The following is a 12,022-nucleotide window of genomic DNA, read 5'->3' as shown; positions in this document are numbered from 1 at the left end:
TGTATTCACCCAAAACCCATCTAGTAGATACATTGAAAAGAGCTCCTACTCCAAAGAGCAAGGATGCTCTAAGAGTGTTATTGGGGCAAGCAGATTCTTTTTCAAAATGCATAGAACACTTTGCAGCTAGATGCATCCCTCTAATTAAGAAGCATACCTAATTTTAGTGGTTGAGGGAGCATAAGGAGATATTCAATCACATCAAATTGCTCAAACACCCACCCTAGGTATGTTTGACCCAAGTGATGGCTCTATTCTTACCACCAACGTACGCATAGGGGTGTCCTTCACCCACATACACCATGGACAGAAAGCAATAGTAGAATTCGCATCATGCACCCCACAGGGAGCAGAGAGAAATTATTTCACTGTAGAGACGAAGGCCCTTGTGTGGCGCTTAGCAGCTGAACATTTTAAGGTTTTTCGTGGGGATCCATTTACGATTAAGACATACCATAAACCACTACTACACATGTTAATGGGACACAATATTTGCATGTCCCCAAGAATAAGGATGTGGACTTTAACGCTCCAGGAGTATGATTTCTAGTGGCATATACATATGGTCCCACAAATGTAGTGGAAGACTGCCTCACGTCTCCCAAGAGAAAAGCAATAAAATGCTCATAGAACATGAACAATGGTCAAACATAGCACACGTAGCAGCGGGATACAGTGCAGGTCTGGAAACATGGCTGGACACAGGATTAGTGACCATCCGGAGCCTGTTGGTAGACGGGTGGCCATTTGGGCAGGAGACGTGTGTGACCAATTCAACCAGGTTTGGAAGGAGTTGTGGATGAAAAATGTCATGCTTTTCAGGGGTGAAAAAAATACTATCCCTGAAAGGAGTAAGAAAACGTTTCTTAAAAGTAACTCACAGCGGACACTTGGGTAGAAGAATAACGAAAACAGGAGTAAGGGAGTGGTATTAGTGGACCAAGATGGATTCCAAGGTGATCCACATATTTCACTGAAGGCATGGTTGTAATATTGTTATTCCCTTAAGTGTACTATGAGAAAATGATAATAAAACTCAATTTGTAAAAAAAAGGGGAGCACGTGGGGCTGCAAGACAAGCAATTTATTCTCCATATTTTAAGATGATGATGATTGCGCCATTGCTAATATGGCATCATTCTTCATCTCCAGGTCCTATCAGGAATTTCCTGTAGTCGCATCAGCTCATTTATTGACTAGCAGACTTAATGAATACTCATCTCACGTGGATTCTTCTGTAGAAGTCAGACCAGTAAAGTATAAAGGACTTCCGATTGGTGCATTGCATCTTGGTATTGTTCCCTGAATAAAGTGATAACACTGCAGTGTTTGCATACTCTAATGCAGAAAGTGCCTTCGGTAAAGTGGACAAATGGGAGAAGTGAGAGTAGAAATGGATTTTCGAATGGATTGTGTCCTCTCACATAGTCCTCATTTTATGATCTTTTGGTATATCCAAACCAGCTTTAGCTGCTTCAGAATGTTTTCCAGCAGGGGGCGCTGCGCTTTGATGCCTGTCAACTTGATGTCCCTCGAGGGCCTCCGTCTCGATGTCTACGTCATCACTGGTACATGTACCTCAAACCAGGTAGTGTTAGATCTCAGAAGCATCGTGGGGCCTGCAAGCTGGACATTCGATCCATGCGAGGTGGCATGGGCTTGTCTTTTTGGGTGTTAGAGGGATAGTGCCAGAGGGCAGTTTAACAGGCTTCATCGGGCCCATGTATGTTGTGCCGTTTACAGACATGACCACCTTCGCCCTGCAGGAAAACAAAACCGATAAACTTTTTAGGCCATGATACATTTCTGAGGTTGCTTGCTTGCTAGATCCAACTTGGGGTTGCTCGTTTTCTCCTGCAAAAGGGACACAGCCTGGCAGTTCTGACCCTTTCTTGGAGGAAGCCAAGACTGATTTGCTCATGGTTCACTTCCCACCCCAGTAACGGAACAGAGAGGTTAAATTAAATTGTGTAACGTCTCGAATTCAAATGCGGGACCTCGTGTTTTCCTCAACTAAAACTGCAGCAATCTGTTACTTATTCAAGTGAGAGAAAGTCCTCCCTGAAATACAGCAGGTAATTCTGCACCAGCAGAGGGGCTACGACAACCCTCTCCCCACCCTCACGCATTCCTGTCCAATATGAGCTCCCTCCCTCTCTCTCTCTCATATTCAGTGTCCGCACTTCTCAAAAAAAAGAAGCCAGGCCCCCTTCAATACTTGTTAGCGCATGCTCCCTTTTTTTGATGTTGTCAGTGGGGTCAGTGATCAAGCAGCATTTCTTTTAGACATATTTCCCAAAAATAAACCCACAGCATGTAGTAATAACAAAGCTATGCAGAAAATCGGCAACAAGATTTAATTTTGGGCAATTGGGAATCATAATGCTAAGGTTAGAAAAAACATAGCTATACAATGTTGAAATATAACATTCTTTAGAGGCAGGATAAAGTCTGAATCTATGTTGGGAGAGAGTGTGGATTTGTGTCAAGCTACCCAATGGGACACACAGTAAAAGACTCCCACCTCTTGGTGGAAAATAAGCCAAGTAATGAGTTTACAGTCCACTAACTAGATTGCCAGCAAAATGATCTATCATGGGGCAGGTCCAACCGAAGCCCCTTTGGTTAATGGCAGTGTGCTGTCCGAAATAGTGGAATATCCAATGTGTGCAGTACAACCATCTCCATCGCTGAAACTCCACCTTTCCATGCATGACACCCTGTTCTCGAAACATGCCTGGCACACTTTATGCACACAACCTGAACCACCAACGAATGATTTCAGCAAGCACCCTCTTATTTAGGGGGAAGCCAAACAACCAAGCATTCCATCAGTGGAAGCCTTTCTGCTTCCTTCTCCCCAGTTTGACTGCAAGCACTATGCACTATGCCTCCCCGACTCTCCCCTCCATTACGCAGAGGCAGTAGAGCATTAGATGGCTCAGTGGGGCTTCTTGCAGCATATTTATCCCTTAAGAGGCACAATGTTGCTTCTTCTACACAGCCACATTTGCATGGTCACTTAACTTTGAACTCATGTTGGCAAACATCAAATAATATTAGACTAAGTGAGTCAGCTATATAGACAAATTGCTGTTGCCACTCATCACACAAACCCCGGCTTTGCAGCTCCACCCACACCATCTCTCCATCCCCAGTTGTAATTATAGTGCAAAACAGGAGAAAACGAGGACAGTCCAACAACTCCAGTTTGATGGTGGTAGGGTAGGTGCTTGAGGGGCGAGCAAGGGGGAGACCTCTTCAACAACACAATTTAGTATTTAGTCAATTGGAGAAACCAGCAACTTACCTTCCTAGGCTACATCTGTGGGGGTGTTGGTTGGAGAGTAAGCCTAGGACATCTAAACCAGCAGTGATGCCCAGCATGTCATCAGCTGGGGACCCTGTCCATATTCACATAATATAGCCCGTTGATAAGGGAACCTCCAATAGTGGCAGAAAAGGAAAAAGATATTGGGAGGCAATATATACCCTTTACTACACTATTTGTCTAAGCAAAGAAGAAGGAAGACAGTGATTGGAAAAGCACACAATTTGGCGTGATGTTCTGGAGTCAATTCTGGTGGGATCCTGAACTGTGACTTGTGGGTTTAGTTATCCAAGCAGCATGCACATTGAGCGTCTTGCTTTAAAGAGGCGCTACTAACAAATACACAGCTGTAATAAATTGAAATTCGAACTACTCCCATTTGACTCAGTGCTCACACAGGACAATAGTAACCAAGGTATGCAGAGGGTAGGACTGGCACTGGCCAACAGAGACATTCCATTTTCGGGGGAGGGAGACCCTGAAGAGGTAGACCGTGATAAGGTTGAGACAAATTGGAGATGGCTGGCAATGTCACTAAGACACCATCCCTCAGCTGAAAGGACTAAAAACGCAGCTTTAGCAAAGTTACTATGCTATCTGTTGTCTCCTGGAACTCTAGGGGGTCTTCTAATTTGTGTTCTAGTGTGGATTTATGCCTAGGGTCCTTTGAAATAATCTTTTTACAGGAAACCTGGTCGTCAGTCCCTCCTGTTTTGTATGGTTATGATATGTGGGTGGAGGTGACAACAAAGGGCTCTAGGGGTAGACCAGCAGGAGGACTACTTGTGGCCATTCGCAATGGTTGTGGCATGAGGGTGTTAGATCATAGAAAAGTGACCAAAGCTATTTTAGCAGTAACTGTTGAGCTTCTTCTCAGATCTCTCCCCGTATTTATTTTATTATTAATTTTATTGGAATCTGAGGGAGAATTTGATTAACACAATAAATGATCAAAATGTACTGTTGGAAAATTGGCTCATCTCCACCCCTGGCAGCCAGGTGATCATAGCCGTGGATATTAATGCTGAATGCTACCCTGCTGTGACAGACGATTTGTATCATTTATTATTTACCTCTTTGTGTAATGCAAGGGATATAATACCACCTATCCATGATATGGTGGTTGCTGTACCGGATACTGGGAGGAAAAGCCTTCAAGGTAAAATGGTATGACACTCTGACCAGTTGGGGTATGTACCCAATAAATATTCTTTTGGAGGATGGAATAATAATAAGGCCTACTTGGTTTAGGGGAAAATACTGCTCAACAATTGATGACATCTAAAAAAATTAATAGATCTGGTTATCGATTTTGCTGTTGGGTGATCATGCTATGATTTCGATGATCTTAAATGTAAAAGAAAGGTTACCTGTAAGTCAAGTTCATAGTGCACCTCTGATTTTAAATGCTACAGGCTCCCGTCTGATTTGGCATGATGGGAATATTGCTAAACTCAATATGGTTCTGTTGAAAGATTTTATTGGAACATCTTTAGCGACTACGACAAGGACATATATGCATAGCAATTTTGGACGTCACCTTCAATTATTTATTGGCAAACTAGGAATGGGTCTGTATAGACCTAGAGTGGGGCAACCTCGCAATCATAAGTTTGACCCTAGGGTACAGGTACAAGAAAAGAAGTACCCGTAGGTTGATAAGATTCCTGAATAATCTGGATCTTAATTGGGAAGTGAAGCCGAGAACAGTTAGGCAATTAAAACAGAATCTGAAAAATTGGATCAAGTCATATAAAGCCGTGTTGTACCAAAGGGATGGAGAGGCCGTGATGAACTCATTGAAAGAAGAGACCTCCCAGAGTTTTTGGATACTAATTAATGGCCTGGAGATGAACCAGACATCTGCGCAAACCAATTCTATTTCAGAAGGGGCCTGGCATGCCCACCGATCGGATTTATATGGAAAGGTGGGGGGTAATGTAAATGAACTGGAGGAGGTTAAGTTGCATTCATGGGACCTTCTTTTCTCTATTGAAGATATTGAGAGGGCAATTAAGAAAGCTAGCTCCTCCCGAGCAGCGGAACCAAACCAAATGACTAATTTGACTTTGAAGAAAAATATGGATCTCTGGGATAAAGTTCTATGGCTGTTCAGGGATATATTGAAAACCAGGTCCCCCTATGCCCCTCCCAACCCCCCCCCCCATCGTTGAAATCGTCATATGTAGTCCCGATTTATAAGAAGGGTGACAGACTATCCCCATTGAACTATCACCCCATTGCTTTGCTCGATGCAGAATCGAATTCTTTTTATTTTTTATTTTTATTGAAACCTATAGTTTTTACAAACTTTTGTTACATTTCCAGAAATATTATTCCTACTGATCCAGGTGTGAAAACAGCAGCGGAGATACCATACAATCAAGCATAGAAAAACAAACAACAGGAAGTCATTCTCATTTAAAGCGAGTTAGTCACATTCTTGACAAGGTCTTCCTTCTCTTGGACCAGTTAGACTGGGCTTTCTAAGATTTTATCCATATAAGCAACTACTGCACATAGTAGTTTGATACTGTTCCCAGATATGGCATACGTCCAACCACTCTTCCATGTTGTTATTCAAGGAAGCAAATTCGCCCAGAATCTGCAATGGCACATCTGAAGTTTCAACGCATCCTATTAACAGGTGTTTGATTGATTCGATTTTTTGGTGGCAGTGTCGACATACATTATCTTTAATTACTTTGTCACGTCTTAACCACATCATTTCCTTAGTTTTTAAGGCATTTATTCTTAGTCGTATAAACTGATCTTGGTGATATCTAGAGGGGCATTTCACCAGGTATTTGGGATGGACATTCAGGCGGTTTTCTCCAGCAACGAGATTTAGTGAAGATTTAAGATGTTCTCTTTTTTCTAGATTGTTGATCATGAACAATTTTTCCAACTTTCTTTTAGCTGTTTGTGGTCTCATAAGCAGCATCTGTTTGTTTATATCTGCTGCTGACAACACCCTGTCCAGTTTTAATTTTCAGACTTTTAATAAGCTTGACTGAGTGGTCTCATCACTACTTGCAAACACTCTGTATGCAGGAGCAGGACTGTTCAAGAGCATTTTTCTCATTGTCGCCAAGGCCTTCCACGTGACCCAGCAATACATACAATTTAAAGCAAGTTTGTAACCTAGCACTGTCATGGATGTATGTCGTGGTAGTCTTAGCACTTTGCGCCAGAAAATTCCTTCCAATACTGGCCAAATGCTTACATCAAGATTCCATCCCGCTTCTGCACAAAAAGTTATAGCAGGAAGAACTTTTTGTTGGATGAAAGTCCAATTGTTTTACAGGAGTTGACATTTCCATCAGTTCACTATCCGTAACATTGAATGGTGTGACGAATATTGCAGAAGTCCCCTCATTACCGCTGGTTCTCAGTGTTTGATTAGAGTCTGCGGCAGAGGCGGGTACAGCGGCCAATCCCACAAGAGTTAACAGATTATTTAGGTCGATTACAGGGGATTGGCTATTAGTCTTGCCTTGTGTTATCGGTTGAGAGGAGGTTAAGGTGGAGATTTCATGCACTGGCTCCTCCAACGAGCGAGAATCTTCAGTTTCATGTATGTTTGCGGTAGCCCGACTCTTATTATAATCATTCACAGGCACGATTGGAACAACAGGCGAGTCTCTTACCTTTGCTGTTCTGTTGTGTGATTTCAGAGCAGACCAGGGGTTTAGCAGGCGCTGATGTTGGAGTCATTCGCCGCATTAGGGGTCCGGAGTTCGAGTTACTGACTGCATTTGCAGTTGCAAACGTCATCCTCTTGCGACTCTCGTGACCCATGGCGGACTGGGGCAGACTGGGTAACTCGGAGGGTAACTCAGCGCGGCGCTCCGCGCTTCCACACACCTTATGAAGGTGGAGTTACTGGTTTCTTAAAGGCACAAACACGGCACCTTGAAACACTTTGAAAGCAGTGTCAGTGAATGTTTATAGGATCCTGAAGGGGCGGTCACAGATTGCTCAGCAAAGCAGTCTCGTACATAGCTGCAGCTCCTCTGTACTCACTGGGGCAGACTGGGTAACTCGGAGCGAAAATCTTTTCTGCCATGATCTTGAAGCACGTTGAAATTTGGAGTAATAATAAAAACATTCTCTCCACCTTGCAGATGGGGGTCAGCAAAAATATGGGTACAGATGGGGTTGGTCTGTTGTTGACCTCACTACAGTACTTGGCGTGGAAACATAAATCCCGGGCAATATATGTTGCGTCCATGGACCAGTTGCTTGCCATTGACCTTGTAGAGCACACTATGGTCCAAATTGAGTAAGCTTGGACTGCCCCACGGCCTGGTATGTACATTGATATATTTGCATGAGGGTTCGAGAATCCAAGTTAAGCTAAATAATGATGGACTCTTAACCAAGACAGTGGAAATAAATAATGGTTTACACCAAGGATGTATTCTTGCGCCTTGCTTATTTAACCATTATGTTTCAGATGTAGGAAATGCTCTGTAGTAGAGTCTCAATTGTGGCTCCGAAGCTAGGGAGTATTAACGTTTCCTGGGTGGCATATTCAGGGGATTTTATTTTGATGGACCATACACACATTGGTCTGCAAAGACCAGTGACTGCATTTAACCAATATATAACCGAAAACCAGTTGCGGATGAACCCTAAGAAGACGGCAATTCCAAGTCTGAGCAAAAGGAAAAGCCCTATGGCATTTAATTGGTTTTTGAATAAAAAAACTTTCAGTGAAAGACAGAATTACCTATTTGGGGTTCCCTATCATCTCATCCCCTAAGAAATACTTATTTTGGAATCATCTGAAGGATAGGGTCTGTAAATTAATAGTTCAAGCAAAAAAGGTTGATAGGAAAATGGCAAATTGTCGTTCTTGGCAGTGCTATATTTCTACCGTTAGAAGGTTGTTCACAGTTTAAGTTTTGGCTCGGAATTTGTTCCGGTTTGGTTCAGGAGGGAGCTAAAGGGGTATCAAGCTCTCTTTTGGCGTTTGGTTATGTACTGGTTAGCTAAATGTTGGGATTTTCCGCTATTCGTTACGAGCTAGAGTTGCATGAGAGTTTAGTAGAGGTGACTCAGCGTCTATAAAAACTTCTATGTTAGCAAGGACTTGTCACTCTACTCAATACTGAGCAAAGAGATGAAGGAAGGGACAATGCATCAGGATTTTGTGGCTGAATTTCACGCTGAATGCCATGTGTCAATGAGTAAATTGGGATGCAAGTTTGGAAACTCTTCTGTTTAAGCCCCTCAAAGTAAAGAGGAGGAACCTAAACCTGGATTGGGGGTGTAGTAATGATGGTTCACAATTATACTCGCAGATTGTCTCCGCACAAAAAACTCTGGGCTCAACTGAGCCGTATTTGAAGAGATTTCCTAATAAAAAGGCACCCATCAATTGTATGCGTTTTAGACTAAATGTATTACTTAATAGAGAAATAATATCCAGAAGAGGGCAGATGGGTGCTGCCTTGATTTATTGCCGATTTTGTACGTCAGGGAATTCGAAAGAGACTCTTCCTCACTTGTTGCTGTACTGGAATGAAATCAAAAGTAAAAAAATCAAGTATTTTTAGCTTATGCAAACGGATTTAAAATATGGTATTTGTTGGTTTTGAGATTTTAATATGTTCGATTCTCCAATTGTGAAATATGGTTAAGTATATTTTCTTGTAAAATGCTTTGTATTATTATGGAAATGTATGAAATTGTGTAAAGGTTTGTAAATTTTGTAAAGGTTTGAAATAACCAAAACAAATAAAATAAATACAAATCTTAATTTTGTTTTCTGATATTGCACTTTCTGCTGGATTTCTTCTGCTTTTAGGCGCTATCATAACAAGGGTTATTATTGCTCAATTTAATGTTACTCAGTTTATTGATCTCAGAAGGATTAAGTGTGGAGGGAGCCCTGCCACAGGATTTGAACTTGTGACGTGCAGGCTGACCACATGTCTGAGATGAGGATGATCCACCCAGACACCAGTGGGAATTAAGGTGTTGAAGAACCATTTCCATTATCTGCACAGGACCGTCAGGCATTGCAGTGCACACCTGACAAGGCTTGCCTTATCACTGTAATGTGCTGAATGCTGCATATTGTCATCAAGTGAAATTACTCATAGCCACTAATAATCCCTCTGGGCACTTCACAGAAACGTAGGATCTTGGTTAAATCACTTCCGTGTAGGCTTTCCCACATAACCAAACTGTTATTCTGGGCAAATCTAGTTGGAAGTGCTTCCTGTTCCAACATTTAGCTAGTTTCTGAGTGATACAAAGAACATTTCTCTGGCTAGCAGGACTGTCATTAAATGCATTCTACACTTGTAACAAATGCATTACCCTTCTTTTCATACCGAGTATTGCAATACAGTACACATGCACAAAGATATCTTCGTGCTCAGCAGATCGAGCTTCTAAATATACAATAGTCAGTTAGTGTCCTCTATAAACTACAGTCACAATGTTTGGCAATGTGCATGCAAGTCATGTTTCAGAAACCACCAGCGGCACACAATTTGAAAATACGCATGATTTCAGGTGGCAAGAGGACCACACATTCTCATGCCAAGAAACACATTTAACATCATGAGAAGGGAAATAATTATGAAGGCATCGATCAGCAACAAGAACAGTGCATGATAATGAAGTGACATTAAAGATAGTGGAAAGAAACTGCAAGTAAGGCTATGGCCCAGGCCCTTAACTTGGAGGCCAGTCTGTTACGAGCTGGGTCGCCTAGCCACCTCAGTTAATATCGCCATTAGCACGCATAATGCCGCAACACGGGTGCTAAATTGTGCACACATTTTCTAAAAAAAAAGGAAAACTAACTCTTCATTCTCCTGCAAACTTTACTGAAATTTTAAAAACGACTTGTGGGGGGTAGAGCGGGTTTGGGAAATAGGAAAGATTGTCACTCACCCGTGAGGATGTACCAGGATAGCCCTTAAGCCAAAACGCCTCTCCACCTGCCACTCGTCCCTGGGCACATTCACGAGAATCTTGCTTCAGTGGTTTCCACGGTTCCAGCATGGACGCCGGCACCAGCACGGCACTCAATGATCTCCACTCTCAAGATCCATCTCAATCTCCTGGGTTCCTTGCTACTTCATCCACAGAACCTGGGAACGATGCAGGCAGCAGGACTCTTCGCTCCCCACCACCGCTGTGAAAATGGCAGCAGGACGACAGGAGTAAGAAGAAGATTGGCAATAAAGTTTCAACACTTTCCCCGCCTCAAACGTTCTCTGCTGCAGCAGTTGCCATCAGTGCCTCAGCCAGCAGACTCCATTTGGCGCGACTCCCTCCTTCACGAGGTAGGAATTACTTTACAACCAATTACATGCTTCAGTAGTTTTTAACAACTTACAAAATGTTGCCATTTCAAGTTACAAGATGTGACCGCGGATGCCCACTTACTAAGAATAGTTGGCATAGATGAGGTAAAGGGGGATTCTCTTCAGGCCCCTCCATTTATCCCAGCTCTTACCTCACTGGTGTAGTCTGACAATCACCCCATTCATTGCTCACTAGGGGAAACCATTTCAGATTGCCCTAAGTTATATTTGCTGACAGACTCCATCACAAGTATGATTTAGACAAGTCGACAAAGCCCTTTTCCCAGCTGCATGCACACAATTCATGTCAGTAAGGACCCTCATGGAGTTAGCGATATGTGGTGCTACTACCACGGCTACTGGAAACACCACTTTGGGTGGTACGAAAAATACCTTCTATTCTGCAACTTGTTTTGGGGAAACACAGTTCCTCAGCATTAGCCCGCACAGTGGCAAGCCATCATGGAGCTGCAAAGCCAACAATCACCTTCTGCCTGACTTATAAATGGTGGACAGGATTTTAAAGCCATCGGCTACTGCTCCATCCTGCTTAATTACAATTTTTTAACAACCACCAAATAATTGAAGGAAAACAAAATGGATTAGAAAAGGGGAAACATATGGAGGACATACAGGAGGCACATCCTGTTTGGGAGAACCTGAAAAGAATAGGAAATAACGTATCAAAGAACTTCGCACTACAAATAGTCACAAGGTTCTGGCACTATCGAGGCCCTGGCTGCTCAAGATCCAGACATGGTAAGAGGAGGCATTAATTTAGACAGTAGCTGTTTGGGGGTCCCAGAGTAGACATTTTTCCCCGATTCCGGCAGGGGCTAATAAAGGGATGCAGCAAAAAACATACATGCACGAAAAAGAAACTGCTTGACTGGTCAGGTAAGGTGACCTTGCCCGAGTGAGAGGTGGTCTGGTTACAAGAGTGTGCAGAGGTTGTCACGGCTAAAGGTTGAGAATATCTTATTCTAATAGTTTCCTTAAGCAAGATAGAAGAAATACTTTATGGTAGGATTGCAAATCAAAGACATTCTGAGAGAGACTGCTGGAACATAATGTAGGCCTAATTCACAGAAGTGTTTTTATAATGGTGCAATCCCATAGGAAACCGCTCTGTGAATCAGGCCCTAAGTGCTATATCACAGGAACAGACACTGTTCAGGATCTGCAGTCAGGAAATATATTTTGAGTTGAACCATTCTGACGCTTGTACCGTTATTCTTTATTGTTTGGAGTGAAACTCCCATAGAACCTATAGAGGTTATGCCTGCCCATCCTGACAAACTCACTACAGGTTGTAGAGCTAAGCTCATGTCTTGTGTGTGTTGTTATGATCCAACGCCAC

At 42.7% G+C, this 12,022-nt stretch overlaps 1 protein-coding gene across 4 annotated transcripts in view; it reads right to left on the bottom strand.

Moving 5' to 3' along the window:
* Positions 1 to 12,022, bottom strand: part of GRAMD1C (GRAM domain containing 1C) — a 2,017,351-nt gene that overhangs the window by 1,785,101 nt on the left and 220,228 nt on the right. For 3 of the 4 annotated variants that reach the window (XM_069635887.1, XM_069635884.1, XM_069635885.1), the window contains exon 2: positions 10,247 to 10,490. The exons of the other annotated variant lie outside the window; for it this stretch is intronic. In XM_069635887.1, the coding sequence (XP_069491988.1) occupies positions 10,247 to 10,357 (111 nt within the window). In that variant the 5' untranslated portion in view covers positions 10,358 to 10,490. The remainder of the gene's footprint in view (positions 1 to 10,246; positions 10,491 to 12,022) is intronic. 4 annotated transcript variants of the gene reach the window in all.

This window comes from Ambystoma mexicanum, chromosome 7p, assembly GCF_040938575.1.
Source record: "Ambystoma mexicanum isolate Mex_15411 chromosome 7p, UKY_AmexF1_1, whole genome shotgun sequence".
Classification (NCBI taxonomy): Eukaryota; Metazoa; Chordata; class Amphibia; order Caudata; family Ambystomatidae; genus Ambystoma; species Ambystoma mexicanum.
Note: the sequence above shows the minus strand (reverse complement) of the source record. Positions and strands in the feature narration are given on the sequence as shown.